The sequence below is a fragment of the Leptonychotes weddellii genome, chromosome 3 (assembly GCF_054177405.1).
Source record: "Leptonychotes weddellii isolate Sample4059 chromosome 3, ASM5417740v2, whole genome shotgun sequence".
NCBI lineage: Eukaryota > Metazoa > Chordata > Mammalia > Carnivora > Phocidae > Leptonychotes > Leptonychotes weddellii.
The window spans coordinates 9,843,165-9,869,359 of NC_138371.1; the positions used below are offsets into that span (position 1 = coordinate 9,843,165).

The following is a 26,195-nucleotide window of genomic DNA, read 5'->3' on the forward strand; positions in this document are numbered from 1 at the left end:
CTATGACCCAGCAATTGCACTCCTGGGTATTTACCCCAAAGACACAGATGTAGTGAAAAGAAGGGCCATATGCACCCCAGTGTTCATAGCAGCAATGTCCGCAATAGCCAAACCGTGGAAAGAGCCGAGATGCCCTTCAACAGATGAATGGATAAAGAAGATGTGGTCCCTATATACAATGGAGTATTACTCAACCATCAGACAGGATGAATACCCAACTTTTACATCAACATGGATGGAACTGGAGGAGATTATGCTAAGTGAAATAAGTCAAGCAGAGAAAGTCAATTATCATATGGTTTCGCTTATTTGTGGAACATAAGGAATAGCCTGGAGGACGTTAGGAGAAGGAAGGGGAAAATGAAGGGGGGGAATTGGAGGGAGAGATGAACCATGAGAGACTATGGACTCTGAGAAACAAACAGGGTTTTAGAGGGGAGGGGGCATGGGGGATTGGTTAGCCCGGTGATGGGTATTAAGGAGGGCACGTACTGCATGGAGCACTGGGTGTTATACAAAAACAATGGATCGTGGATCACCACATCAAAAACTAATGATGTATTGTATGGTGACTAACATAACATAATAAAATTTAAAAAAAAAAAAAGAAAGAAAGAAAAATCATTCCATATGCTTTTAATGACCAGAACACCAGGACACAGCAGGCAACCAACTCTAACGAAAAGGCTAGTTCGGGATAGTTTTATTTTGTTTCTTTTCCCTAAGAAGTGACCTTTTCATATCAAAGACTTGAAACCAGACTCCAGTCTAAGAAGCAAACTTACAAAGAAAAAAGAAAGGATCAGTGGAGAGCCAGCCATTGTAAATACTGTTATTTTCTTAGAGTAAAAATCGGCTTCTTGTTCCACATTAAACTTTTCAAAAAAATATGGATGTTATAACATTGTAAAAATCTTCTCAAAAACCTATTTATATGCTGCGTGTCCTAGAAAGGATTTAAGTGGGTTTAGAAAAAATAAATAGAATACAAAAAGCTAAGATCAGAAGTAGATAGGGGCACCTGGGTGGCTCAGTCGTTAAGCGTCTGCCTTCGGCTCAGGTCATGATCCCAGGGTCCTGGGATCGAGCCCTCCATCGGGCTCCCTGCTCCGTGGGAAGCCTGCTTCTCCCTCTCCCACTCCCCCTGCTTGCGTTCCCTCTCTCGCTGTGTCTCTCTCTGTCAAATAAATAAATAAAATCTTAAAAAAAAAAAAGTAAATAAGAATTAGATACACTGACAAGGGAAGATTCAAGTAAAGGAAAGATCACATTTATAATTGCATTGAACACCTAAATATAAAATTAACAAGAAATGTGCAAGGCCTAGCTGTAGTATTGAACAAAAAGGAAAATTGTGATAAATGGAGACACACATTTCTAGATGGGAAAGTGTAATATTATAAACACGTCAAATCAATCTATGAATTAAACTAATTATAATGACTTTATTTTTTGGAATTTGAAAATTCACCATATATTACAACAAACTCTAAAACAATAAAGTGTGATTCTGAAACAAAATTAGATATAAAATCAATATAATAGAATCACCTATATATGGGAGTTTAAAACTAAACTGAAGGTAATATTTTAAATTAATGGGGAAAGAATAAATTATGCAATAAATGATGATGTAATAATCAGTTGGATTTTGGAAAAATTCATAAAACTGGATTGCTACTACACAATATACAAAAATATATTCTAGATTGATTAGAGATTTTAATATTAAAAACAAAATTTAATAATATTAAAAACAAAACATATTTACATCTCAGTGTAGGTAATTGGCTTTTTAAGCATGATGTGAAACTCAACACCTAAAAAAGAAAAAAAATGATGCATTTGTCTGAAATAAGTTTGAAGCTTCTACACAGGAGAAGATTTCACAAAGTTAAAGAAAAACGATAATCAGCAAAAAATCATATTCAACTATAAATACAAAGCTTAAAGAACTTAATATAAAGAAGTCTAAAAAATGATTTTTAAAGAGAAAATGGACAAAAGGCAAGAACGGTCAGTTTGCAAACAGAGAGGGACAATGGTCAATAAACAGACTGAAATAAAATGTTCCCAACTCCATTAAAAAGAAATACAAAATACAACAAGAGATATAATCTTTACTCATCAGAATAGCAAAGATGGCAAAGACTGATAATACTAAATATTAGCTAAGTTGAGGAAATGGGCATTCTCACTATTGGTAGATATGTCAGGTGGCTCCCTTCAAAGAACCATCACACCCTCAGTGCGTTGAGCATGATCTTAGCTATCCCTTTATGTATTTTTTAGAATTTTGTTAAAAGTAAATACTACTCTTATGATAGAAAAAAAAAAGTAAGAGAAAAATTAGAACATGGAGAAAAAGGAAGAAAAATTATAAAGATTAACATTATTAGCATATAAACTCCTGAAGATCAAGATCAAGATCCCCATAAGGTTATTTAAAAATTCAAATATCATGCAAAGTTTCTATCAGCTTAAGGCATCACTATAATTAAGGACTGCTTCTTTCCTGTTCTGTAATTTTAAGTATTTTGCATCATGTATGAGTACTCAATATGCACTGTTTATTCTTGAGGAAAGTAGGCATTCAATATAGTTGAGTAAATAAATGATGTAAACAATGAGTAAATAATATAATCCTAATCTGTAACTCAGAGAAAGGTTGGAAAGAATTAGCACTTGACAGCCCACACACCATAATTTAATATCCTAAGGAAATGCACTAAATGATTTTGGCAAATTCACAAAATACTGCATTCTTTTTTTCACTACTATCTTGTTTCTTATAAAATAAAAAATGTTAAAAGTCTTTAAAGTTGACTACTGAATTAGTTGGGTTACTATACAAATGGACCTAGAAAACAAAGTGCAAAATCTGAAACCTGTGCATTGGACTGTTCCACTGTTACAAAACATCAAGGTCAAATGCTCACCCTTCCCATGACTGTGGCTGCAGTATGAGCCACAGGCTGGGTCATGCACAGTGAAGAATACAAGAAGAAAATAGACAAAGATGCTCCCAGGAGCACATGTTGTTCTTCAGGGATTGCTTCCCATAGTATCTTAATGTTCTCCATCTGCCCCTGGTTGTGAATTTTTGTGCATTAGGCATGATTCCCAAAAACACTTAAGTAAGAAACTGTCCCCCCCCAAAATTCTGCAATGTACTAAGATTCAAAAGATGTGGGTATTCCTCACTCCGATCACATTCAACCAACAGAGACCTTTAAAGTGCTCAGAATATTAACTAGTCTAATTAATGTTTATTATCTCATTCTCATGGCCCAAAAAACTAGGGGCCTACACACAAGAAGTAAAAGACAAAGACAGTCATGCCTGAGTCAGTTGAAAAGCACGTATGCAACACCCATTCTTCACAAAGTGAAGAGCTTATGAATTAATGAATGAGATAAAAAGAGAATGCCCATGCTCAATTAGCCATATTACTGCTATGTACCTTTAGGAGGGAGAGGGACAATTCCATGGATGCCAACAATGGAATGCTCCTGACATATATGTTACTCAAAAGAAAGTAGGAGGACTGAAATCTCTGGATTAAGAGATTAAACAAAATTGCAGAAGGGATAAACGTAACACAAGAATGATTCAGTGGTGAGTGATTTTTTTCCTACTTGATAATGTTATTTCAACACCCACCTGCTATTCAGTAGTACCTTGGAAACTTGCATATAATGTATGGCTCACCAAAGACTGGAATTCAGAAATTAAGTGTCTAACATGCTAAGTGATATGACTTCATTATAAGATAATCATTAAGGCAATAGTTGCAAGTGTAAGTCTAAAGCCTTATTGAATGTGACATGGTTGTTGGAACCCTGGACTTTCAGAGCTGGAGCGAATCTTACCAATCATCTGTCTGACCTATTCCTATTTCAGGAGGAGCTCGAGGCATTCTACTCAACACACATCATCTCATTAAACTCATTCATTTATTCAACAAATATGTGAATGCCTCTTTATTGACCAGTCTCTAACTACTCTAAGTGCTAGAGATGCGGTAGTAAACAAAATAGACAAAGTCCAGGACCTCATGAAGATTTTATTCTAAGTCGGGTGACTAAGCAAAATAAGTAAGTAAAATTGTGGTGCGTTGAACTGAGGTAATGCTAGGAAAAAACAAAGCAGCGGAGGATGCTATGAAATATCTTGAGGAGAAGTTGGAAATTGTAGAAATTCTAGAAAGGGAGGCTTCAATTTACTCACTTTACTTACTTTTAAGGACAGAGCCAAAAATACGTGAGAATGCTGGCTATGCAGATGTCCAGGGAAGATTATTCCAAGCAAAAAGAGTAGCAAGTGCAGAGACCCTGAGTGGGGGCATACCCAGCCCATCCATGGAACACCAAGAAGAGTAGTGTTGCTGGAGGGGAAGCAGGGTGAAGTCAAAGGCAAAAGCAGGGAAGATCCTGTAGGGTCTTGGAGATTAAGGCCTTGGAGATCATGGCCCTTTTATTTTAAGTAAAATGCAAAGCCATTGGAGAGCTCAAGCATAAGAGTGACATGATCAGATTTATGTTCTAGCACTCATCCTGCTGCTGTGATGAAAATATACAGAAGTGGGGCAAGGGTGGAAGCTTTAGCAATAGAAAGCATGGTAGCCATTGCTGTGGGGTAAAACTGCTGAATCCTGTATGTATTTTAAAGGTGAGCTGGCAGGATTTGTTACTGGACCAAATGTGGAGTATGTAAGATGGGAGAAAAGGATGAGTCCAAGGTTTTGGCTCAGGCAGATGGAGGAATGGAGCTGCCATTGACTGAGAGGAGAGAGACCATAGGATGCCCCGTATGAGATGCACATTGCACATCCAAATGAACAATCAGGCAGGCCATGAGGTAGGTTCTCAGGACTACTCCCTCAGGTTATTAAACCTGGAGAATGGATGAGATCACCTAACTGATGAGTATAGATAGAGAAGTCCAAGGACAGAGCTCCAACATTAAGATCAGAAGGAAGAGAAGCCAACAAGATGGATGAAGGAGTGACAATAAAGCAGGATTAAAAACCAGTGTGTCCTGGGAGCCAAGGGACGAAGTAGTCAAATGCATCAAATGTTGCTGTCAGATCAGGAAAGGAAGGACAGAGAGGCGGCCAGTGGGCTGAGTGATGTTGGAGGTCACTGAGGATCTTGAAGAGTGCAGTTTCAGTGGGGCCATGAGGGTGAAAACAGGATAGGAGTGAGTCCAAGACAGAAGAGAGAAGAGAAACGGGGATACTGTTCTTCCAAGGACGTTTGCTCTGAAGGGAAAGAGATAAATGGGAGAGTAGCTGCAAAGGGTCAGTAGACGGGCAAGATGGGTGTTATTATCACCATGTGACTTGATGATCAAAACACCTCAATGGATAGAAACAAATTGACCAAGTTACAAAATTTGTACATGGTGAGAGCCAGTTATTATGGTCCCAGAGCTCATCTTCCTAACCTACACTCCACAGCAAAGGGATGAATGAAAGCAAGTCATTCACATATCAGTCAATGGGAACCAGCACGAGCCTACACCAAGCACAGCCAAAGTAAAGTTGTGAATGCTTCCAGAGAACAAGCTATTTACAATTTCCTATGTGCTACCTCTCACATCTAGAGCCTTTTCATGTTATTTTAACTGTAATTCTAAGAGGGAGAAAATGAGTTATAATTTTACTACAAATGTTCACTTCACACTGGTGAGAGTTGCTGCCAGGCTTACCCTTGCAGGGAAGCCCAAACTTCTCATCTGGTAAGGATATTTGGTCATCTACTGCTTTGTGGCAAGTTTTGCAGACTTTGGGGTGCCTGGGTGGCTCAGTCGTTAAGTGTCTGCCTTCGGCTCAGGTCATGATCCCAGGGTCCTGGGATTGAGCCCCACATGGGGCTCCCTGCTCCGCAGAAAGTCTGCTTCTCCCTTTCCCGACCCCCTGCTTGTGTTCCCTCTCTTGCTGTGTCTCTCTCTGCCAAAAAAATTATATATATATATATATATTTAAAATTTTAAAAAAGTTTTGCAGACTTTTTTATTTTATATTCTTATTTTTATTTATTTTTAAAAGATTTTTAAAATTTATTTGAGAGACAGAGAACAAGCAGGGTGAGCGGCAAGCAGAGGGAGAGGGAGAAGCAAGGCTCCCCACTGAGCAGGGAGCCCCTCGAGGGGCTCCATCCCAGGACCCTGGGACCATGACCTGAGCCCAAGGCAGACACTTAACCCACTGAGCCACCCAGGCGCCCCTACTCTTATTTTTAAAGTGAGTTCTGAATTGGACCCAAGAGTTCTGTCCTTATTTCTGTACCTAATGAGCTGGGTGACCAGTGGGCTTCACTCATTCTTCAAAGGTGACCAAGTCCTCACCTGTGAAACAAGACAACTAGACAAGTTTGTCCCACTCTAAAACTATAGCGTTCTGTCGGCGTATTTTGAAATTCCTTAACTCACTGGAATCAAGGACTGTGACCTTCAAGCTGGAAGCCCCGGGGCACAGAGCGCCTGGTGGCCCTCAAAAAACGTGTGGGTCAACTGATATGTGTGGTCTGGAATGCGGACACTCAATTAATATACTTTGTTGCATATGCATTTTCCTTTTCATACTCAACACATCTTGACGTGATCATTCTGCTATGTTTAAAATAAAAAGCAATGTGCTCCTTGTCAGTGCCGTCCCTTCCGGAAACCAATCTCTTGGGACATCACTGATCACCGCCCCTCCCTCCCCATCTGCCACATTCCTAAGTAGCCAGAAAAGTATTATAACTCAGCAACTTCAACGTTTAAAGAACGCTTTTAAAAATCACTTTGAATGTTTCGAGCAACAGTGTCCAGCAACCAAAGGAGTGAGAGGAGTGAGGGGCCCCTGTTGGGACTCGCCCGGCTACCTGCCCCCCACATGGATCACCCACTAGGGGACCCCGCCGTCCCCTCGAGTCCCCGCACCCTCCGCCGCCGCGGAGCCTCCCAGAGCCAGAGCCCAGGACCCCACGCCAGGACGGAGGAGGCCTGGCCGGTACCTGGCGGGTAATACCGGAGCAGGAGGCTCTTAAGCTTCATTTTCTCCTTTCCAGGTCCCCGGTCAACGCTCTTCGTAGCCATGGAAACGGCCAAACAGCGGCGGGTCTTCGGCGCGCATGCGCGAGCTTCCGGGGCGCGGAGCTGGGCGTGCAGGCTTCCGGGGTGCGGTCTGCGGCGCGGGCGACCCCGGGTGGGTTGGGGGGCGTCGGCCCGGCGAGGCGCGGCCAGGGAGCACGCCCTGCCCCCGTCGGAGCCCGCACCTGCCTGCTTGTTCCCAGGGGCGGACGGGGGCTCCAGGGCGCGTGGCTGAAGAGAGCGTTGCCACCCTCGCTCCTTCTGCACCTTCGGTGCCTGGGCCACGCAGGGACGGGGTGGCGGGGGCCTCGCGTCCCCAATCAGGGTGACCTCACAAGGGGCGAGGCGCGGCCGGGGAGGGCGAGGTGCGGGCCGCGCCCACTGTGGCCCATTGAGTTCCCAAGGAGGAGAGACGGGAGAAAAATCCCCTCCGGGTCACCATTCCCTGCCTCTCCTCCAGGCCTGTCCCTGTCCCCACAAAAGAATTGGGACCACAACGTAAGCGGCTACATTTCCTGACGCTGTGCGGTACGCTGCGCTTGGCGCCTTATACCCCTGTAGCTGTAGAGACTACCAGAGGTTTGAGATGTGCACCATTTCTTCCCGCCCCCCCTCACGGATGGGACCACCCAGAATCAGAAAAAGTGAGACAACCCGCCTCTGCCCAGCTAGCGAGCCGCGGAGGCGGGATGGGAAGGCAGGTGTGTCAGAAGCCTGTCCCCTGGAGCCCACACGGTACTGTCCACCCAGGGTTTAAGGCTTTCCGGACATTTTTGTGGCCTGTTTCTTGCCAGAATCGGTCCTTTGCCTGCCAAGTCCAGTTCCCATGAGGAAGACTGGGCGGCCGGGAAGAATCAGTGGGGCCAGACTGTCCATTTCCTTTAAGGACTTTGGCCTAAATTCCAAAGTCGGAATTTCCCCAAAGGTAAGCGCTTCGTCTGTGGCCTTCACAACTGTGGGCCACGTCCACTCATCACTTCCATTCCCCTGTACCTAAAAGTTTTCCTTGAGTTCTTACAATTTCTCCAAATTGACTCACTTATTTTACTTCACGTTTTTAAATGGAAACTTGAAAGAAAATTATTGTTAATCCTGTAAATTAGAATTTTACCCAATTTTCAATGAGGAGCAACAGGTAACTGTAAAAATAAACATGATTTTTAAAATGCTATTGAATGAACTTATACTATTGCCTACCAGAGACTATGAACCAAAGGCCTTCCCTTTCTTAAAAAAAAAAAATATATATATATAGGAAAAATCAACTATTTGAAATTTTCAAGACAGCCTAGCACCCAACTGAGCCTTTCTACTTCATGTACTCAGAAGGTTGGAGAAATCACTGAAATGGGAGAGCCTCTGCTACGGTGTGAAACAATTAAGCCTAATACAAATGGGAAGACATAAAAATCATAGCATCCCACACTTGGGAAACAGAAAAACAGATGAAATCTAAGATTCCTCCTAGCTCAAAGTCTCCCCTAATCATTAAGACTCTGGAAGAGGTTTAAGTGGGGAAGGGCAAAGAGGTCATCTATAGAAACAAGGAAGTCTTGGGGCTCCTGAGTGGCTCAGTCAGTTAAGTGTTGGACTCTTGGTTTCCCCTCAGGTCATGATCTCGGAGTCATGGGACTGAGCCCCACCTTGTGCTCCTGCTCATCATGAAGTAGGCTTGATATTCTCTCCCTCTCCTTCTGCCCCTCCCCCAGCTCTCTCTCTTTCTCAAATAAATAAAATCTTAAAAAAAAAAAAGAAATAAGGAAGGCTTTAGTAGATTTTGTTCACCCATTTACTGTTTATGCTTGTGACATTTTAAATGAGGCCTTTGAAAAAATAGTAACCTTACAATGGAGAAATCCAGTAGACACCATTTAACCATTGGAATCGAAGTTAACATCCCCAATGTACGGACAAACTGACATTCATACACCTCCGAATACAATCCAATGACAAGAACACAGCAATTCTCTGGAATTCCTGCCTGCAAAGCATTACCTGTCTCTAATCATGAGGAAACATGAGGACAACCCAAATTAAAGAAATTGTACAAAATAACTGTCAAGGTCAAGAAAAAAAAAAAAAAAACAATGAAAACTGCTTCAGATTAAAGGACACTAAAGACATAGAACAATTAAATGCACTGAGTGATCCTGAACCAGGAAGAAAATTAGCTGTAAAGGACATGATTGGGACAATTGGATGAGACATTGTGGTTTAGATTATATTGATATTATATCAATATTAAGTTTCCTGATTTTGATCATTGCACTGTGGTTATATAAGACAATGTCCTTGTTCTTAGAAAAAAATACACTTATTTATTTAGAGATAAAGGGGTATTTTATCTGCAATAACTCTCAAATGGTTTTGAAAATTTTTGTTTATGTGCAGGGGTGTGTGTGTGTGTGCGCGCGCATGCACGCGTGTGTTTGGCTACGTGGATGAATAAGAAACAATAAAGCCACTGAGAAAAAAAATGTTGAATCCAGCTAGGCAAAGGGCTCCTTTTGAGAAGTTCCTTGTCCTACTCTTGCAACTTCTCCAAAAGTTTGAAATTATTACAAAATAAAAAGTGGCCTTTGTTTTCCACAGAACAAGCCAGGCTTCAGAATGTTCCAGGATATAGATAACAACCACAGAACCATCTGGCTCCACTTTTGTTAAGAGAGCCCCAAGTTCAAGTTCACTCCCTGCTTCACCCCTAATTTCACCTCCACCTTCCTCTAGTTATGAGACCAAGAGCCTCCACCACTGTTACCTATCTATCCTCCACCACTCCCTCCATTTCCAGGAGTTCCTGAAATTCCTAAGTGGCTCTTGTCTTTCTGTTCCAGGTAAAGGATTTCTCCTACTCCCTTGAACCAAACTTTAACAGGTTGTCCTTTTGCTTATTAAAAAAAGAATTCCAGCTCTGCAGCTTTTGACATCCTTCCCTTGGCTCAAAGAGTTTAAGCCAAGTTCTCCCACATAAGTTAGAGAACTTCCTCACCACCTCCACATCACATCCAGAGCCCTCTTTACAGACTCTGGGGCACAGGTCCTTGGTGTTGAAGTCCCGTCTTCCCACAGCTCATGCCCACCAGGGGTCAGCAGCCCTCACCTCTGTCTTCACTTGAGAGTCATTTTTCCAGATGTGGATAAATCCAGACACCCTGACTGTCCCAAAGTTCTCTCACAGTTTCTCCCTAACATCTAGGTACTCTTTGCTGATAGGATTCCTAGTGTACTGACTTGACAGCCCAGAATCCTGTCACAAGTACCCAGTGTAAATCCCCCCACCCCCCTTTTTGGGAGGCAGTAGGCTTGTATGCAAATGAAGTGGTGATCCAAAGAGAAGCAAGGGAAGTTCATGAGTGTGGGCAGATTTCTCTTTTGGCCTTGGCTTACGTTGAGGTTAAAGCTATGCTTAATTGACTCAGCATTTACTCATTCCTGGAAGGTGCTGCATGAATCTCTCAACCTGAGTAAATGTCTGTTTCATGCTAATTCACCCCCAGTGCAGAGCCATTAGCCATAAATGATGTACAGAAATCTACAAAAACAAAACTCCTACATTGCCCGGGTGGTGGGTGCTCATCTCAGTGTCTGGCAGACTTGGTATGACTTCCTCACAGGACTACTCTAGAGACCTTTCTAAAAGTTGTATCATACTTTTTCATCAATTCCTGCCATTCTGTGTTGATTTGACCATTGACCCACTAAAGGAACAATCGGCAATCATAATGGATTTGTATATATAAAAGTGACATTTGACTCTGGGTTTCTTCCTGCTGACACCTGCCTTGAACAATCAGAAACTTAAAAAAAAAAAAAATTAGTAGCACTAACTTTACTCCCCCAAACTAATTCTGTCTGGTGGATTGAAGCCACGCTGGGTTTCCGTTCTCAGTGTGCCCTGGGCCAGCAGCATCAGTCTCACCTGGGAACTTGCTAGAAATGTAAATTCTTGCCCCACCCTACCGCCTACAGGATCAGAAATGCTGGTAGCAAATACCCAACAATCCATGTTTGAACAAGTTTTCTGGTGATTCTGGTGAATAATAAAGTTTGAAAACCACTCAGTATATATGGTATAATATGTTACAATGGCTTGGCCAGGACTGAGTGAAGGTGGACACTCTCCCCCTACCATCGGGCCTTTTATGTATCCTGAAGTCTTCCCTGATCATCAGGGACAGTAAGCTGCTCGCTCAGCCATATCCGAGGATATGAAGAGAACCCAGAAACAGTGTGGGAAGACACTGGAATTCTCTACATAATTGGGTTTCGGAGTCTCCAATGCGCTGAGAGACACCAGTGGATATCAGAGTGTGAAGGAAGGCTGGGGGTGGAGGAATGTCTACAAGTGGGAGAGGGAAAGAAGGAGGGGAAGAAGGACCGACGGAGGGAGGCAGGAGTCAGCCTGGGGGATCTGGGTGAGCACTGAGGCAAGACCGATGGGCAGGAATGTGGTTCCAGCAGGACATGGTGGTTCCCATTTGACCCAGTTCCTCCTGGAAAGAGCCATGACATCAATGGGAGACTATAATCACTAGTTTTGGGGGCACCCATTGAAAGCAGTACGTAGAAAAGAGAGGTACAGTTGCCTTCTGGAAAGAAGGTACAGAGAATGAGATCTGAATGTTCAGAGACCGGCAGGAGAGGTCAGCTGTGCCTCCCAGGTCATGGGATCCCAGTACAGCAACCCCAGAGGAGCTGCATCCAGGCTTTTGAACCTTCTTCCCATTTCTGCCTCCACATCACTGAAGGACCTGTGGAGTACTTGATCTCATCTGGGACCAGAAAACCAGCGGCGCCAGGGGCCACTAATTGATTCACTAAGTATATATAGAGGGCCTACCAGTGCTAGGCATGCTTCAGGTACAAAGGACCTAATTCTGAAAACAGTAACTTGGGGGAAGTCATTCCTAGAAAGGATCAGTTTTCAGGTGGGTTTGAAACGATTGTGTTTATGGAGTGGGGGGCATGTCCCTAAGTAGGGCTACATTTACGATCAATGAGGGACTGCTCCTGGGACAAGCAGGCCACATGAACACGGCTGGTCCACAGTAGCTTCTGCCACTAAGAGCAGCATGCCTGACCCGAGACCTCGCTCTGCCATCTACCAGACGTGTGCTCTTAGGCAAGGTCCCTAACCCCTAAGGCTTCAGTTTCCTCATCAGAAAGATAAGGATGATCCCAGCATCAAGTTAATGGGGTTGTTATCTCTGAGTCTGGCTTGTTCAGAAACATTCTGTAAGTATCAAGGTTGGTGAGGACAGTGATAAACATTTATTTTCCTAAGGTTGTTTGTTTGAAATTGGGGAAGGGTGTGTGCATATGGCTCCCATTCAAATTGATCATCTAGATCAACAATTACCCTGATAACCCCATACAGGCAATTTGGAGTCCTTTGTATGATACCTGACAGTAGATACACTTTTCTAGTTAAGTTTGTATTAGTATAATTAGTATAAATATTAAAACGAATTTACATTCTTTAAGACATAACTACTTTGTAGATCCAAATAGCCTTGTCTTCTTAAACAAATGGACTGTGAGGACTTAGAAGGGGGAAGAGGGTTATAGATCTTAACAACTCTAGAGATTGTCCAGAGAAGAATAAAGGTGTGTAAGGACTTGAGAATGTTCAAACGAGGGGAGCTGCCGCGGGCATCACAGCTCCTTCCGTGCCCGGCACACAGTGGGTCCTCCATTAGTGTTTGATGCTCAAGAGTTTGGAGGATCCATTTGGAAGAGGAAGTAACTGATTATGTGCCGGTAGAGGGCAGGGTTGAGAGAGCCGGATCCCCAGAGACAGATTTCAGCTCAATGCAAAGAACTTTGTCCCCGTGTGTCCAGTAATGGGCTAGGCTGTCGCAAAAAGTCCTGAGGATTTCCCAGCACGGGAAGTGTTTTAGCTGAAGCAGTTTGATCAGCTGCCAGGGTGACTGCAGAACACAGTGTTAATTGGATGAAAGCCAAAACTAGATAAGAGGTCTAATCTCCCTTTTGATGCTGTAGTTCCTTGATTTTGTGCTGCCTGTGTGTTTTCACAAGAGAGTAGGTGAGGGCAGGTGAATGACGGTGGACTGGGAGTTGGAAGTTCCAGTCCTGGCCTCGCCATCAGTTACCTTTGAGCAAGTCACCTGTCCTCACCTGGGGTTACTCAACTGCAAATCATCTTTCATTCCATTCGGCTCCAGTATAACATGGCCAACTTATTCAGGCTATGGGCTTCCATTCTGTCATTCCTTCCACCTGATAGGCCTCCCACTTCATCAGCTCTAAAGTCGTACCAGACTCTAATTACCTTCGCCACATGCTCAATTCAACCGTACGGTGTGGCCATGGGTTTCACATCAGGACTAAGGCGATTCCTTCCTCAAGTCCCCATTCACAAGACTGTACCTGGCCACTTTCCAGCAAATTCAGATGAATCCAGGGATTCCCGTGGAAGCCATTTCATGTATAAAACCTCATTGCATTCAGAACTGTTATTTTCTTTGTCCTCCTCAAAGAGAGTTTATTCTGAACTCCCCATAGCCACTTATCATGGCTTGTGGAGAAAGGCCCAGAATTCTCAGTCCCGGTTACCATGGGTCCTGCCCTCCTACTTTGCAAACCAACCCCCCCCCACTTGCCAGGGTTGCTCCCTGTCACCTCGCTGCAGCCAGGTGCTGAGATGTGACTATGTCTTGCTCTGGATTCCAGCTGGACAGTCTGTGCATCATATGCATTTTCTCCTCTAGACCAGCAGACCCTAGAAGGCTCTCTACCTCCCATGTCTCAGTCATGGATCCTGAAAATTTTCAAATATCTAGACTCGCCAATTTGACCATGAGAAACAGGGGGGCTCTCTCTAACCCACATTGAGCTGCCATTTCTACCCAATTTCCACCCATTGCAGTAATGCGGGGAAGTTTCTTTGCAAGGCTTGTCGGATTCTAGTATTATCTCACAGAAGGGTGGTATCATTCTTCTTCTTCCTGGCTCTCAAAACGCCAAAGGAGTTCTCTGTCAGCCTTCCACATCTTATAACAAACCATCTCCATCTTTCCTCCGTTTACCCAGATGAAAGGGTCCACTTCCTAAATATGCCGGTGAAGGGGGTTGGTTTCGAGTCAGTGCACTGGTACCCTCTGCCCGCCAGACTCGTGAATCACCCAAGGGCAGACAATGCCCAGCAAGTGCTTTATACACGGCCACCTCTAGCACGGTCCATGCCTTTGCGCAGATTATAAAAAGGTATCTCCTCTGGGTTGGAGAACCACAAATGATGCCCCTTCGCCACCCTAGGGCTCCAGGGCTAGTCTTAATGGGGGCACTCCCACAGCCCGCTGAACCAGGCTGGGCATGAGCCAGGTTTCTCTGCACTCTTCCTCCATGGCGGGGCTCGGGGTGCTGCAGAGACTGCCCGCAGTCCTCCGTTCACGCCCAAGGGAGTGTGGATCCTTACAACGCTGCTCACACAAAAGCTTTGACCCACCTAAACTTCCCCGTGTGGCTCATACTCTACAGAAGTGCATTTGCCTGCAAGTTGCTTTTGGATGCAAAAGAAGTGGGGAGTGCCCGGGGGGGGCGGGGGGGGTCACGGAGATAGTGTAATGTGATTAGGTTAGACTTGCCAAAGAGTCAAACTTTTTTTTTTAAAGATTTTATTTATTTATTAGAGAGAGAGAGTGAGAGAGAGAAAGCACAAGCAGGGGGAGTAGCAGAGGGAGAGAGAAAAAGCAGACTCCCCACGGAGCAGGGAGCCCGATGCGGGGCTCGATCCCAGGACCCTGGGATCATGACCTGAGCCGAAGGCAGACGCTTAGCCAACTGAGCCATCAGTCACCCAAGTGTCAAAGTTTTGATGTTGTTGATGACTGTGTCCCTTTTAGGGAGGCATCCTGGCCTAGAAAGGACGCAAAGCTGAGTCAAAGGAGTTTGAAGTTGAATGCTGGTTCTGACACTTAGAGCAGGGTCACTTTTAGAGCCTCTAGCTTCCTTCAGTTACAGTGAGGATAATAATAGTATCTCTCTCCTGGGGTTCTTGTGCAGATTAATGACGAAAATATAAGAAGGGCACTTATTGCCCTTTAAATCTTTAGGCACCTAAAATTTTTTCCATAAATATTATCATCCTGCAGTTATGTACTTCTGCAACTGAATTATCTAACTCTACAATGCATACATGCACAATATATCTAACCAGGTATTCAAAGTATCACTTTGAGGGATTCTTACAAACCACGTATGGTTATTTAGCTGCCCATTGGCAGTAGGGGGCAGGAGTGTACGTAGGTTTCTTATGAGCCATAACACCTGTTGCCTTTCAAAGTCCAGAGCCCATGTCGCTGGGCAAAGGAGTACACACTCTTGCAGAGTACACTCCTTTCTTCTGGCTTCCAGAAACCTGTCTTTGAAGGCCATTCCTGGGTATACCAAAGCAACACACAAGACTGATTCTTGTTTATCTTTTTGTAATTTTGTATTTATTTGTTGAGATTTTGTAATTTAAATGTGTGTTTCTCTTTGCTTTGAAAGAATGTTCAATATTGGTGAGTTAGATTTGTTGTTTTCTATTGCATTTCACTTTACTTATGTGTTAGTGTTGTATTCTTAGCCACAATTTAATATATTTAAGAGAAACAAAAAATCAATTATTGACTATGTAGTAAGACAATGATCATGCTACATGACATAGCTGTAAGAAATCGAAACATGCGGTTTGCACAGCCCTGCTAATGACACACAAATATGCCAGCTATGATAACAATAATAATAATTAACATCAACCGAGCGCTTACTTTGTGCCAGACATTGGGTTAAGTGTATTAGAAAAATTATGACTGGGGCGCCTGGGTGGCTCAGTTGGTTGGGCGACTGCCTTCGGCTCAGGTCATGATCCTGGAGTCCCTGGATCGAGTCCCGCATCGGGCTCCCTGCTCAGCAGGGGGTCTGCTTCTCCCTCTGACCCTCCCCCTCTCATGCTCTCTGTCTCCCATTCTCTCTCTCAGATAAATAAATAAAACCTTTAAAAAAAAAAAAGAAAGAAAAATTATGACCTGATTCAGTCTTTACAAAACCTCTGGAAAATGAGGACCATTGTCCCCATTTTACAGATGAGAAACTGAGACTCTGAGAGGATAAGGTAGATTAAGCCTCCTCTGGGTGTACGGCCGTTTTATTTTTTTTAAAGGTGTATTTATTTATTTTAGGGAGGGGGAGTTGGGGAGAAGGGGCAGAGGGAGAGAGAGAGTTTTAAACAGACTCCCCACGGGGCTCGATCTCACGACCCTGAGATCACAACCTGAGCCAAAACCAAGAGTCAGGCTCAACCGACTGCACCACCCAGGCGCCCCTGTGTACAGCCATTTTAAATACTTATCTTATTTAACCAACTTTTTTGCTTGTCTTTTTACTCTACATTTTTTATTTAAAAAGAAAACTAAAATTCCATTTTCTCCTGCCTTTCCTCTAAAGGATGTAGCACCTTCCCCACGAAGGAAGAACTACTTCCCCGAGATGAGTCTGTGCGGACTCAAGAGCCGCGGTCCCTGTGGCACTGTGATGTCTGACACACTCTAAGATGACCGCAGTGTGGCTCTCTGTCAACCAGGATTGTGACTTCACGGGGGCCGGCTACACTCCGTGCATGGTTGCTAACAGGTGGTATTTCAAAATGGAAAAGAGAAAAAAATCAAACTGCCCTCACTGTGTCTTATTTGCCGTGGGAACATATACAAAAATACATTCAACAATAAAGAATTTGAGATCCATGATGCTATAGCCATTGCTCTTGTCATTCTTTTCCTCGGGGCTTAAATCCCCTGGACTGCCCGACATCTCAGAGTAGCAATATTTGTGAGTAATGACAGGAAGGTGTAGTGGAGCCGACCTCCCTGTTCTACCATAAGTGGGGGGGCGGGGTCCAAACCTTTTCTCCCTCCCTTCTCTTTCTGTGACCCCATCAGCACTCCCTTCTCTTTCAAAGCTTCTTTGGCTTTCTCCTGCCTTTCTGATCTATTTCGCTCTCTCTTATTTCAGTCCCACATTGCTGTCTTCAACTGAACCTATGTTAACAGCATCCTTCTCCCACACCAGCTCCTCTTCAGACACTTGAAAGACTTCCCTTCCTCTTCTTCCTCATGTTGAGTCAGCCGATAAGTCTTTTTATTTCCCAAACTCTTACATGGCTTCTTTGGCAGCCCCGGCAGGAAAAGGCTCACTCAGCTCTGTTTCCTGGTCCCGGTGGATGGCCTCCTGCCTGCTGGAGGCTGCAGATCACCTCCAAGCCAAGCCGGCTTCCTCGGGGGGCCTGACTTCCACCAACCGGGTGGCGCCTGGGCCATCGGGGAGCAGATCAGCATCCTTGACGTGCTGCAGCTGCCAAGCTCAGTCACTCAGTCACGGAAGCAGCAGTTTTTCTGCAGCTTCAGCAGAGTTTTCCACGTCGGGTCTCTGGCTTCATGGATGTTGGAAAGCAGAGTGCCCCACAGTACTGTGTCCCCCACGGCCACCTGCTGTATGCTGGTGTCCCGATTCCCTGCTTTCTGACCGTGGCGGAGCTGGCCACACACTTGCTTTGCCAGCTCTGCGGTGTTGTTTTGATCGCCCTGCCTGAAGTCTCCACTCAAAATCTGTTCTTCTAGCCCTCCAGTGACTTGGAAAACTTCTTATTCCCTGTTTTAATGACTTGTATTCAAAATAAAGTCCTGCCTGATCATTAATTGGTAAGAAAAGTGACTGGAGGCAACGCACCGTCAAAGATAGGCATCTGGGACTGGATGTCCGACCTGGTTGGGGCAGTAACCACTTCAGGATGAAATATTGGGAGTCCAGAGCATGGAGGGACTTTGGGCATCCCCCCGGCCCACGAGATCATGCTGGTCGCTAGGTAATGACACCACGCTGTTAAGACAGGGCGAGCAAGCAGTGGCAGGATACCCTGCCATGACCCATCGATACAAGTGGTTCAAAGATAAATTCTGTTAAACGCACGGATCTGTCACCTTACAGATGTTTGTGGGAGACCAGTATTCTCAAGCTTGTTGGGATATAAGCTTCAAAGAGAAAAATAAGATGTTGCACCCTGCCCCCCACCCAGTTAAAAGGCAAAAAGCCTGGTGGGAATATTAGGACACTTTGAGTTGAAAGTCTCAACTCATTTACTGAGTAACTTCTAAGGCGGCGGACTTGGAGCAAGACTGAGCAAAGGAGTGTTCTCAATTCCTCCAGGTAGCGCTGGAAATAGCGCCACCTCTTGGTGCTTAAGTATCAAAGCATGTTCAGGACCACATATAGAGCCTACGGAGAGCCTTGAAGGAAAAATCACTGGGTTTCAAAGCAAACCATGTCCTCGTCTTTAAGTACATCTTCTTTAGAAAAATAGTGCTTGGCTTGCTATGGAGCCCTAGCAGAGACTAAACCCCTGACCAAAAAACCAGTTGGCCTTGTACATGGAGGTGCCCATCCTGAACTGGATGTTGTCAGGCTCATCAAGCTATAAAATCAGGTGGAACCAGCAGCACGCTATCAACAAGGGAAGCACACTTATGGGATCCAGTGGGAGCAGATCCTGAAGGCATAAATCTGTTGCATGAGCAAAGTTTATGCCCCTAGGGTGTCTATCCTCCTACACTGACATCTTTCCTTCTGCCCACACCTCTGGCCATGTACGGAGCCCACCAGTCAACTGAGGAGGGCAAAAATATAAACATCATTTAAATGTGGCTTCATAAGTTAGAAGTGGACAGCTGCAAAGTTACAGTCCCACTTAGAAGTAACTCACAAGGACAGTGGGGAATGAAAAACCATGCTCGGGACAGAACTTGAAACAGCACATCTGAAAGTCCACTTTGCATGGAATGGGAAGGAGGGTCTGGTGTGTGAGCAGCTGCTGTAACTTGGAAAAAGGTTCAGGGACTTGGAAAGAAAAAGTTGGAATTCGGTGACAAGGAAGTCTAGAGAAGAGGAGGGTGGAGGAGAGAGGCATCTCAGAACGGGACCGGAATGTGAAAGTATTTGTTATGTCCATGTGAGTGCTTACCAAAGACACGGCCCACCCCCCAGAGCAAAGGTTCTTGATGATCAAGAAAAGAAAGTAAACCCACTCTGGAGCTGCCAGTGAGTCTCCTGCCCACCAACCCCATGTTTTGTTTCATGGGCGGTGAGTGAAGTGGCTGTAGAGGCAGGGATGAAGGTAAGGGATGAAGACAGGATTTCTTCTCACCACTGGGTTTGCCTGCCCACTGCCCCTGTTGGGTGTCCAAATCATCCACAGTGGCAACCAGCCTTGAATCCCATTCTTGTACCATACCCCAAGGACCAGGCTGACACCATCCGAAGGCTGATTATAGTGAAACTTCCTGTCACAGAGGGGACAGGAAATTGCCCTCAGTGGAAAAGACCCTTAGGCTGGATAAGCATTCTTCTCTGCTTCCCATGCTCCTTCCTGCAACACAATCTGCCTTACGCGTTGCTCCACCACAGAATTCACAGGCTGAAATCCTAATGCCCAATGTGATGGTATCAGGACAGGAGACCTTTGGGAGGTGATTAGGTCATGAGGGTGGAGCCTTCATGAATAAGATTAATGCACTTACAAAAAGAGGCATTACAAAAAGAGGGAGCTCCCGACCCCTTTCCCCATGTGAGGACACAGCAAGAGGTCCTCTGTGACCTGAAAGAGGGCCCTCATCTGACCATGTTGTTGCTCTGATCTCGGTCTTCCAGCCTCCAGAAAGAAATAAATAAGAGAAATGAGAAATAAATTTTTACTGTATATAAGCTGCCCAGTTGTGGTATTTTGTTATAGTAGCCTGAACAGGCTAAGAAATCATCATGATATCTAACAGTGTTGCTTCTGAGCCAAAAATCATGTCCATGCACAAGAATTGAGGCAGTCAAAGCGTTCCCTGCTCTTACCACAACCTTGCCACCTGGCAGCAGCTGGCCTGTGGAGCACTCAGTTCCAGCACCAGGTGGAAAGCAACACTTGGTTTGATTAGGGTGTGTTGTTCCTGATATGGTTATTTGCTTTGAGCCAACAACCATACTGGGTGCTGATTCTCTCATAGTCAGAATGTATTATTCTGAAATCCAAAGGATGGAAATGAGAGTGGCATCTCCTAACATCCCATCTAATAATTCACTTATAAAAATTTGCTTATCATCTTTGTAACTCTTGTTCTACTGGTTTAGAAGTCTGAGATCCCAAGGGCAAAATTATTCCACCATTGGACAAAACTATATTCCCATGACCACGAACTGCCCCTTTTGGGTTCCTTGTGTCCCCAGATAAACAGGCCAAGAAAAACAGGGTCACCACAATGACTAAGGGGATCAGACTGGTTATCAAGGGGAAATGGAGTTCCCGTTAAATTAGGCAAACGATGGGAGAATATTCCGCAAACCAAGCAATCCTGTGGAAAGGCTCTATATCATGCCTTGTCAAGTGGTAAATGTCAATGGATGACCATGAGAACTCACATAACAAGGACCTCCCAAAGTTTCATGCCCTTCAAGAATGAAGTTTCAGTTACCGCCTGAATAAAGAACCCTAACCTGCTGAGAGGCTGGCTGGAGGCAAAGGGAGCCCAGAACTGGCAGTGGAGTTCGGAAGATTGAAATAACAAATAATGAATAAAGTCACACGGTCGGTTGCAGAAATGAACACTGTGGCAGGTAAGGTGCTCCTGCTCTCCATGCTATATAGAAGCTTCCTCCTCCTGGGGCGCCTGGGTGGCTCAGTTGGTTAAGCGTCTGCCTTTGGCTCAGGTCATGATCCCAGGGTCCTGGGGTCGAGCCACGCATTGGGCTCCCTGCTCGGCAGGAAGCCTGCTTCTCCCTCTGCCCCTGCTTGTGTTCATTCTCTTGCTGTCTCTCTCTCTGTCAAATAAATAAATAAAAATCTTTAAAATAAAAATTAAAAAAAAAAAAAAGAAAGAAGCTTCCTCCTCCTTCCCCTTTCCAAATATTTTACACAGGGCTTGGTTATAATTTTGCCACTAGGTTATAGTAAAACAACCGAGGCTGAGATTGAACTGAAAGAGGAAAGACACTCACCCGGAGACGACTGCTGACACTGGGTAACATTGGAGGTCTCCATTTTGCGGAATGGTTTCATGACAATAATGAGGGCATTTTTTGTTGCCGTTGTTGTGGTTTGAAAGTTTACGTGTGGGAAGAAGGGTATCTGTGGGTGTTGAGTAGCTAAGGGTGTGGTCTGCAAGCATGGGCTATGGGGTCCTTCTAGTCCATTCCAAACCCCTTGGGTTGGATCAGGCCTTAGCAAGCTGGAGGCTGTTCTAGAAACCAAGACTGCACCTCCCAGACATCCTTCTTGCACACATTTTCCATGTGATCTCGCCACCCTAGCCCTCTCTCAGAAAGACTAGGAGGAGGGGTGTTTAAACCCTGACATGGGCTATGTTCTCAGCTGCAATGGAAAGGTGGGAGGTGTTAGAGTCAGAGGACTGGGAGCTTGAATCCCTGCTCGACTCCCCAAACCTGACCTTCCCAGAGCTGAGCCTCAGCATCCCGTGTATATAATGATAACCCCTCCCTGGAAGGATTATTGTGAGAAGTGAGATCATGTGTGTAAACCACCTAATATAGTACCTGGCACACATCATCGACTATGGTTCCTCATCCCTTAACAATTGACAGATCTGTTTGGCGGTTTGGCAACTGGTCGTATCTTTTCCAGAAATACAATGAGTAAAAAAATGTACAACACTGTAGGAACAGTAAGCAAAGAATTCATATTATCTAACAGGGCGTGGAGCCAGGGGAAATATCACACCAATCTGATTTCTTTTTAGAGGTAGAAAGTTATCTGGGCCCAAGCCCCTTTTAGAATGCAGGGTTAATATCCCATCAAAACTTCTGGACTACATCACGGCTTCCACCAGAGATGTTCGTTAAGTAGTTTACAGATGGTAGAACTGTGTTCTTGTGCGGCCCCCTGCTTCCTCTACCATCTTGATTTATTTCCCTCTTGGAGCAGAATGTGCTATTTAATAGGTGGCAATTGTCGAGAGTGATCTTTTTTTAGTCCTTTCCAAGCGAAAGTTCCTAAAATATGTTGTTACGTGCTCTCCACTTTCATGTTAAAGCAGAACTATTTGAAATGCTTGTTCTCAGAATTCACTCACAATGTTAACCTCCAGAAGTGAAAAGAATAAAAATTCAAGCTGCATTTCTTCATAGTGGAAACCACCACTTTTGAAACAATGAAGTGAAATTAGCTTTCAGGGCTGGTTGTCCTGTTGTTCTAGAAATGTGGGTACTTGATAAACCAGAGCAGAACAAGAAAGCTATTCATTGTTGAGTAACAAAACATACAATATATGATACATTGATGGTATAACGTATTTAGTACTTCCCATACCCAAGGCGGAGAAAAGTTCACCTTTAAGAACTGGCTTAGAGGAGAGAACAAATCTATTTACTCTTTTATTTAAATATTTCTATTCTTCTAACTTAACCAAAAATACAAAAACGATGAGCAGATATTTCGATTTATGCCTACATAAATATAGTACTTAGATATTGTTTAATATAGGTACTAATTTCACCCATTTATTAGTGGGTGATAGGAAGGAGGTAAAAGGGAAGAACAGAGGATAAAAGAGAGAGAAAAGTCACAGAAACAGATAGTTAATGACAAGGAAAGAGGAGACATTAAAAATAGACAGAGGGAGGGAAATATATCGGGCATATGAGAAAGGGGAGGAAAAGAAAGAAATGGAGAGAGAGAGGTTGGCTCTAAAATATAAAAGGAAACATCATGCTAAGTAATCTGAATCCAAATTCTAGGTCCCAGGAACAAGTGATCATGAGTATAGGCATGAAGCTGTCCATTTCTCTTTCCCTCCTACTTGCCAGGTCTGTGGGTTCACCACCATGTCCCTCATGCCTAGCCTGAGGACAGTAAACCCTTGTTCACTAATTGAATGAGGATCAGGAATCATCACAGAAGGTCACTTGCAAAGACCTTGAAAGGTACCCCCCTCCCCAGGCATGGTTCAGCCTATCTTGGTTCTTTCCAGGAATAAAGAATTCACTTCTCAAAGCAGAGAGTGTTCTGATGGGATAAACCCTCAGTCTGTATCCACCCGCAGTCCAGCCCTGGAAACAAGACTCAGAGGGTCTAATCAATCTTCTACAAGACAGCACACTGCAGCTGATTCTCTGTGCCCTTCAAGGTCACCTTGAAACCCTGCTGGTTCCTCACGCCCTCTTCTCATCTCCTTTTCCAAGTACGGCTCATTCTCTGCGTGTGGTGTGAACAACACAAAGGAAAGGGGCTGCTACCTCCCTCATTCTAGAGAATGATCTAGAATGAATCATTCAATTCAAATGATTTTCTTTGGGCAGCCATGTGGTAATAGGAACAGCTCACCATGGAAGAGCAGTCTAGTTTGCCTGCCTTACACAACATAACAGTTTCCTTCCCCTTCTGTGGGTACAAAGCTCAGGGAAATTATTCAAACAGGATAAGGACATTTGTCTTTGTCTCAGCTTCAGCTGCCTTCATGCACCAATTCTCTTTCCCTCCAGGGATGCTCCGGAGCATTCTTTTCCTTCCTTGCCTGCCCTTCACAAGGGTCCCCCTGGACTCATGCCAATTGCCAAGGTGTTACAAGCTTTTACAATAGCTGCCCTCTTTAACCATCTTCCCCCCAACCATTTCCCTGCTGAACTTCCTCCTCCTTCAGAGCATTCTGGGGAAGAGGGCAAGTGCGGAGCCACACTGCCTAATGACTGAGCTGCATGAATCCAGGCAACTGAATTAACCCTAATTCTCCCTCTTGTAAAACAAGGAAAATACTAGTGCCAACCTCCTGGCACCCTTGTGAGATACAGTAATACATGTAAACCCCTAGAACAGGACTAGGCATTCAGGAAGTATTCAGAAAGCACTGGCTTTTATTACAAGGCTTACTCTGGTTCTGCCTCCTAAAAAAAGCCCACGTAATTTATAAAGTCACACCAAGGAATAGTTGACTATTGGCTACAAGTGTCATGTGTGGGATTCCTTAATATTGGGCTCATGAAATGGTATGCAAAATTTTGTGGATACAAGCATTTTTCCCCTGTTATTCTCAACTCTGGCAGCACATTAGAATCTTCTGGAAAGCTTTTAAAACTATGGATGTCAGGGCTCCCTCCTGCACCAGATATTCTGATATAAGTAGTCTGGGGTAGGGCTCAGGCATTTCTCCCTAAGTAAATATACTTATGGGAATCAGTGAGAACCACTGATGCATATAGTAAGGTCCTTAATTAGAATGGGCACCAGATCATTTTGTGGTTTAAAAATCAACAACAAAACAAAACCATATGTCAAACATATCCTTTCCAAAACCAAACCAAGTGCCTGAACATTTCTAAAACCGTAGAGGTGATTCTGATACGCTCTGGAGAACCACTGGCCAGAAAATTTTCCTCACATTTCCAAATGTCATGAAGAAAGGCTGGCTCCCAAACAGACGTCTGAGATGTGGTTTCTGTCGGGGATGAGGTTTTCCCCCGTCCAAGCCTCTATCTGGATCCAGATGCTTGCATTCAGCTCCCTGGTAGCCAGCCCTGGGTGGAAGTGGTCACCAGGAAGGGAGGGATCCCTGGAGCCTCTGGCTCTTTCTTTCCCAATTGGGCAAATCACCAAGCAGAACCACTTCCATCACTGAGGATGAGAAAAATCAGGAGAAATGGCTGGAGCCATGAAGTCCTTTCTTTATCTTTATGCAGGATATTTTAAATGGAGAGAAATCGCCTGAAGAAAGTTGTTTCTATTTCTGTCAACATACGCATCTGAGAACAGATTTTCAGCAATAACTGATAAACATTACATCCAGGAAGAAGTAGGATATTGTCACCTCATTCCACACCACTTCAAATATAAATGTGCAAACTGACAAGCTTGTATAAAGGAAAAATACACTAAAATACAATAAAATGCTATGTTGTTCTTTATTTTTACGTATCTACATGCTTTAATATATTCTCTTTTCAAAAAGACATTCAGGTGTCATCAGAACTTTACTTCCTGTGCTTTCTTATAGGAGTTTCCACTACTCTGAAATTATTCTTCCCATATTAATGATGTGAAAATGTCCTTTTTTAATGAAATGATGGCATGTTTACTTGTTTGTTAGTCTAATGATTTTGCTTTGAAAAATAAAGAATTGGTAACTCTGTTAGTCAACAACCCTTCAGTGTGAATCCTCCACATCTTTTTTAAGACCAGTCTGTGAAATCCCAGAGTCTGGGAAACCAGTGGTTTCTACAAAGTGCTCCTCAAAGTACTTAAACAGTATTCGAATATACAAAGAATACAGAGTACTGAAACAATATACAAATAGTAGGTGTGGGGTGGAGCTCTTAACAAGTGTTCCAGATGGGTTTTGCCTATGGAAATCTGACAACCAAACTAGAGATATTGCATTTTTTTATAAGATTTATTCATTTATTTTAGAGAGAGACAGAGAGTGCCTGTGAGCTGGGGGGCAGGGAGGAGAGAGAGAGAATCTCAAGGAAACTCCCACTGAACATGGAGCTCGATTCCCACAACCCTGAGATCATGACCTGAGCCAAAATCAAGACTCAGACACTTAAGCCACTCAGGCTCCCTTGACATATTGCATTTTTAAAAAGGAAATTTCTTTATCCAAATAGGTCTATAACTAGTGACACACCATAATGAAAGGAGGGACAAAATGATTAAATTGAGAGGGGGGGAGTGAGGACTAGTGAATCTCAAAAGTGTTCTTTTGGAATAATTAACGAAAAAAACAGGGAAGACTATGTTAGATAAATGATGGATGGATGGATGGGTGGGTGGATGGATGATGGATGGATGGAAGATGGAGAAAAGAATGGGGGCTAGAAACAGGAAGACTAGAAAGATTTTGGAAGAAGGAGACAAGGAGATGAAGAGGAGGAGGAAGAAGACGAGAAATATAAGAGAGTATATAAATAGCGTGGAGGAAAGAACAGAGAGCTACTCTCTAAGTGACATTCCTCATGTCCTCAGTTTCCTCATCTGAAAACAAGCAAATTAGTTCCAATTATCACTAATATCCTCTCCGGTGTTGGCATTCTGTGTGTCTAAGGGATAAACAAGGAAGGCAGAAAAGGAA

The 26,195-nt window shown here is 44.0% G+C and overlaps 1 protein-coding gene and 1 long non-coding RNA gene across 2 annotated transcripts in view; one reads left to right on the forward strand and one right to left on the reverse strand.

The window, feature by feature from the left end:
• Positions 1–7,204, reverse strand: part of DAW1 (dynein assembly factor with WD repeats 1) — a 53,292-nt gene extending 46,088 nt beyond the window's left edge. Inside the window, exon 1 of the mRNA XM_006746697.3 lies at positions 7,005–7,204. Within this exon, the coding sequence (XP_006746760.1) occupies positions 7,005–7,086 (82 nt within the window). The 5' untranslated portion in view covers positions 7,087–7,204. The remainder of the gene's footprint in view (positions 1–7,004) is intronic.
• Positions 7,205–20,405: 13,201 nt separating this feature from the next.
• Positions 20,406–25,005, forward strand: LOC145720444 (uncharacterized). Its single transcript, XR_014143350.1, has 3 exons — positions 20,406–20,733; positions 21,061–21,137; positions 24,805–25,005. It is a non-coding gene; the product is annotated as an uncharacterized LOC145720444 (long non-coding RNA).
• Positions 25,006–26,195: the final 1,190 nt, after the last annotated feature.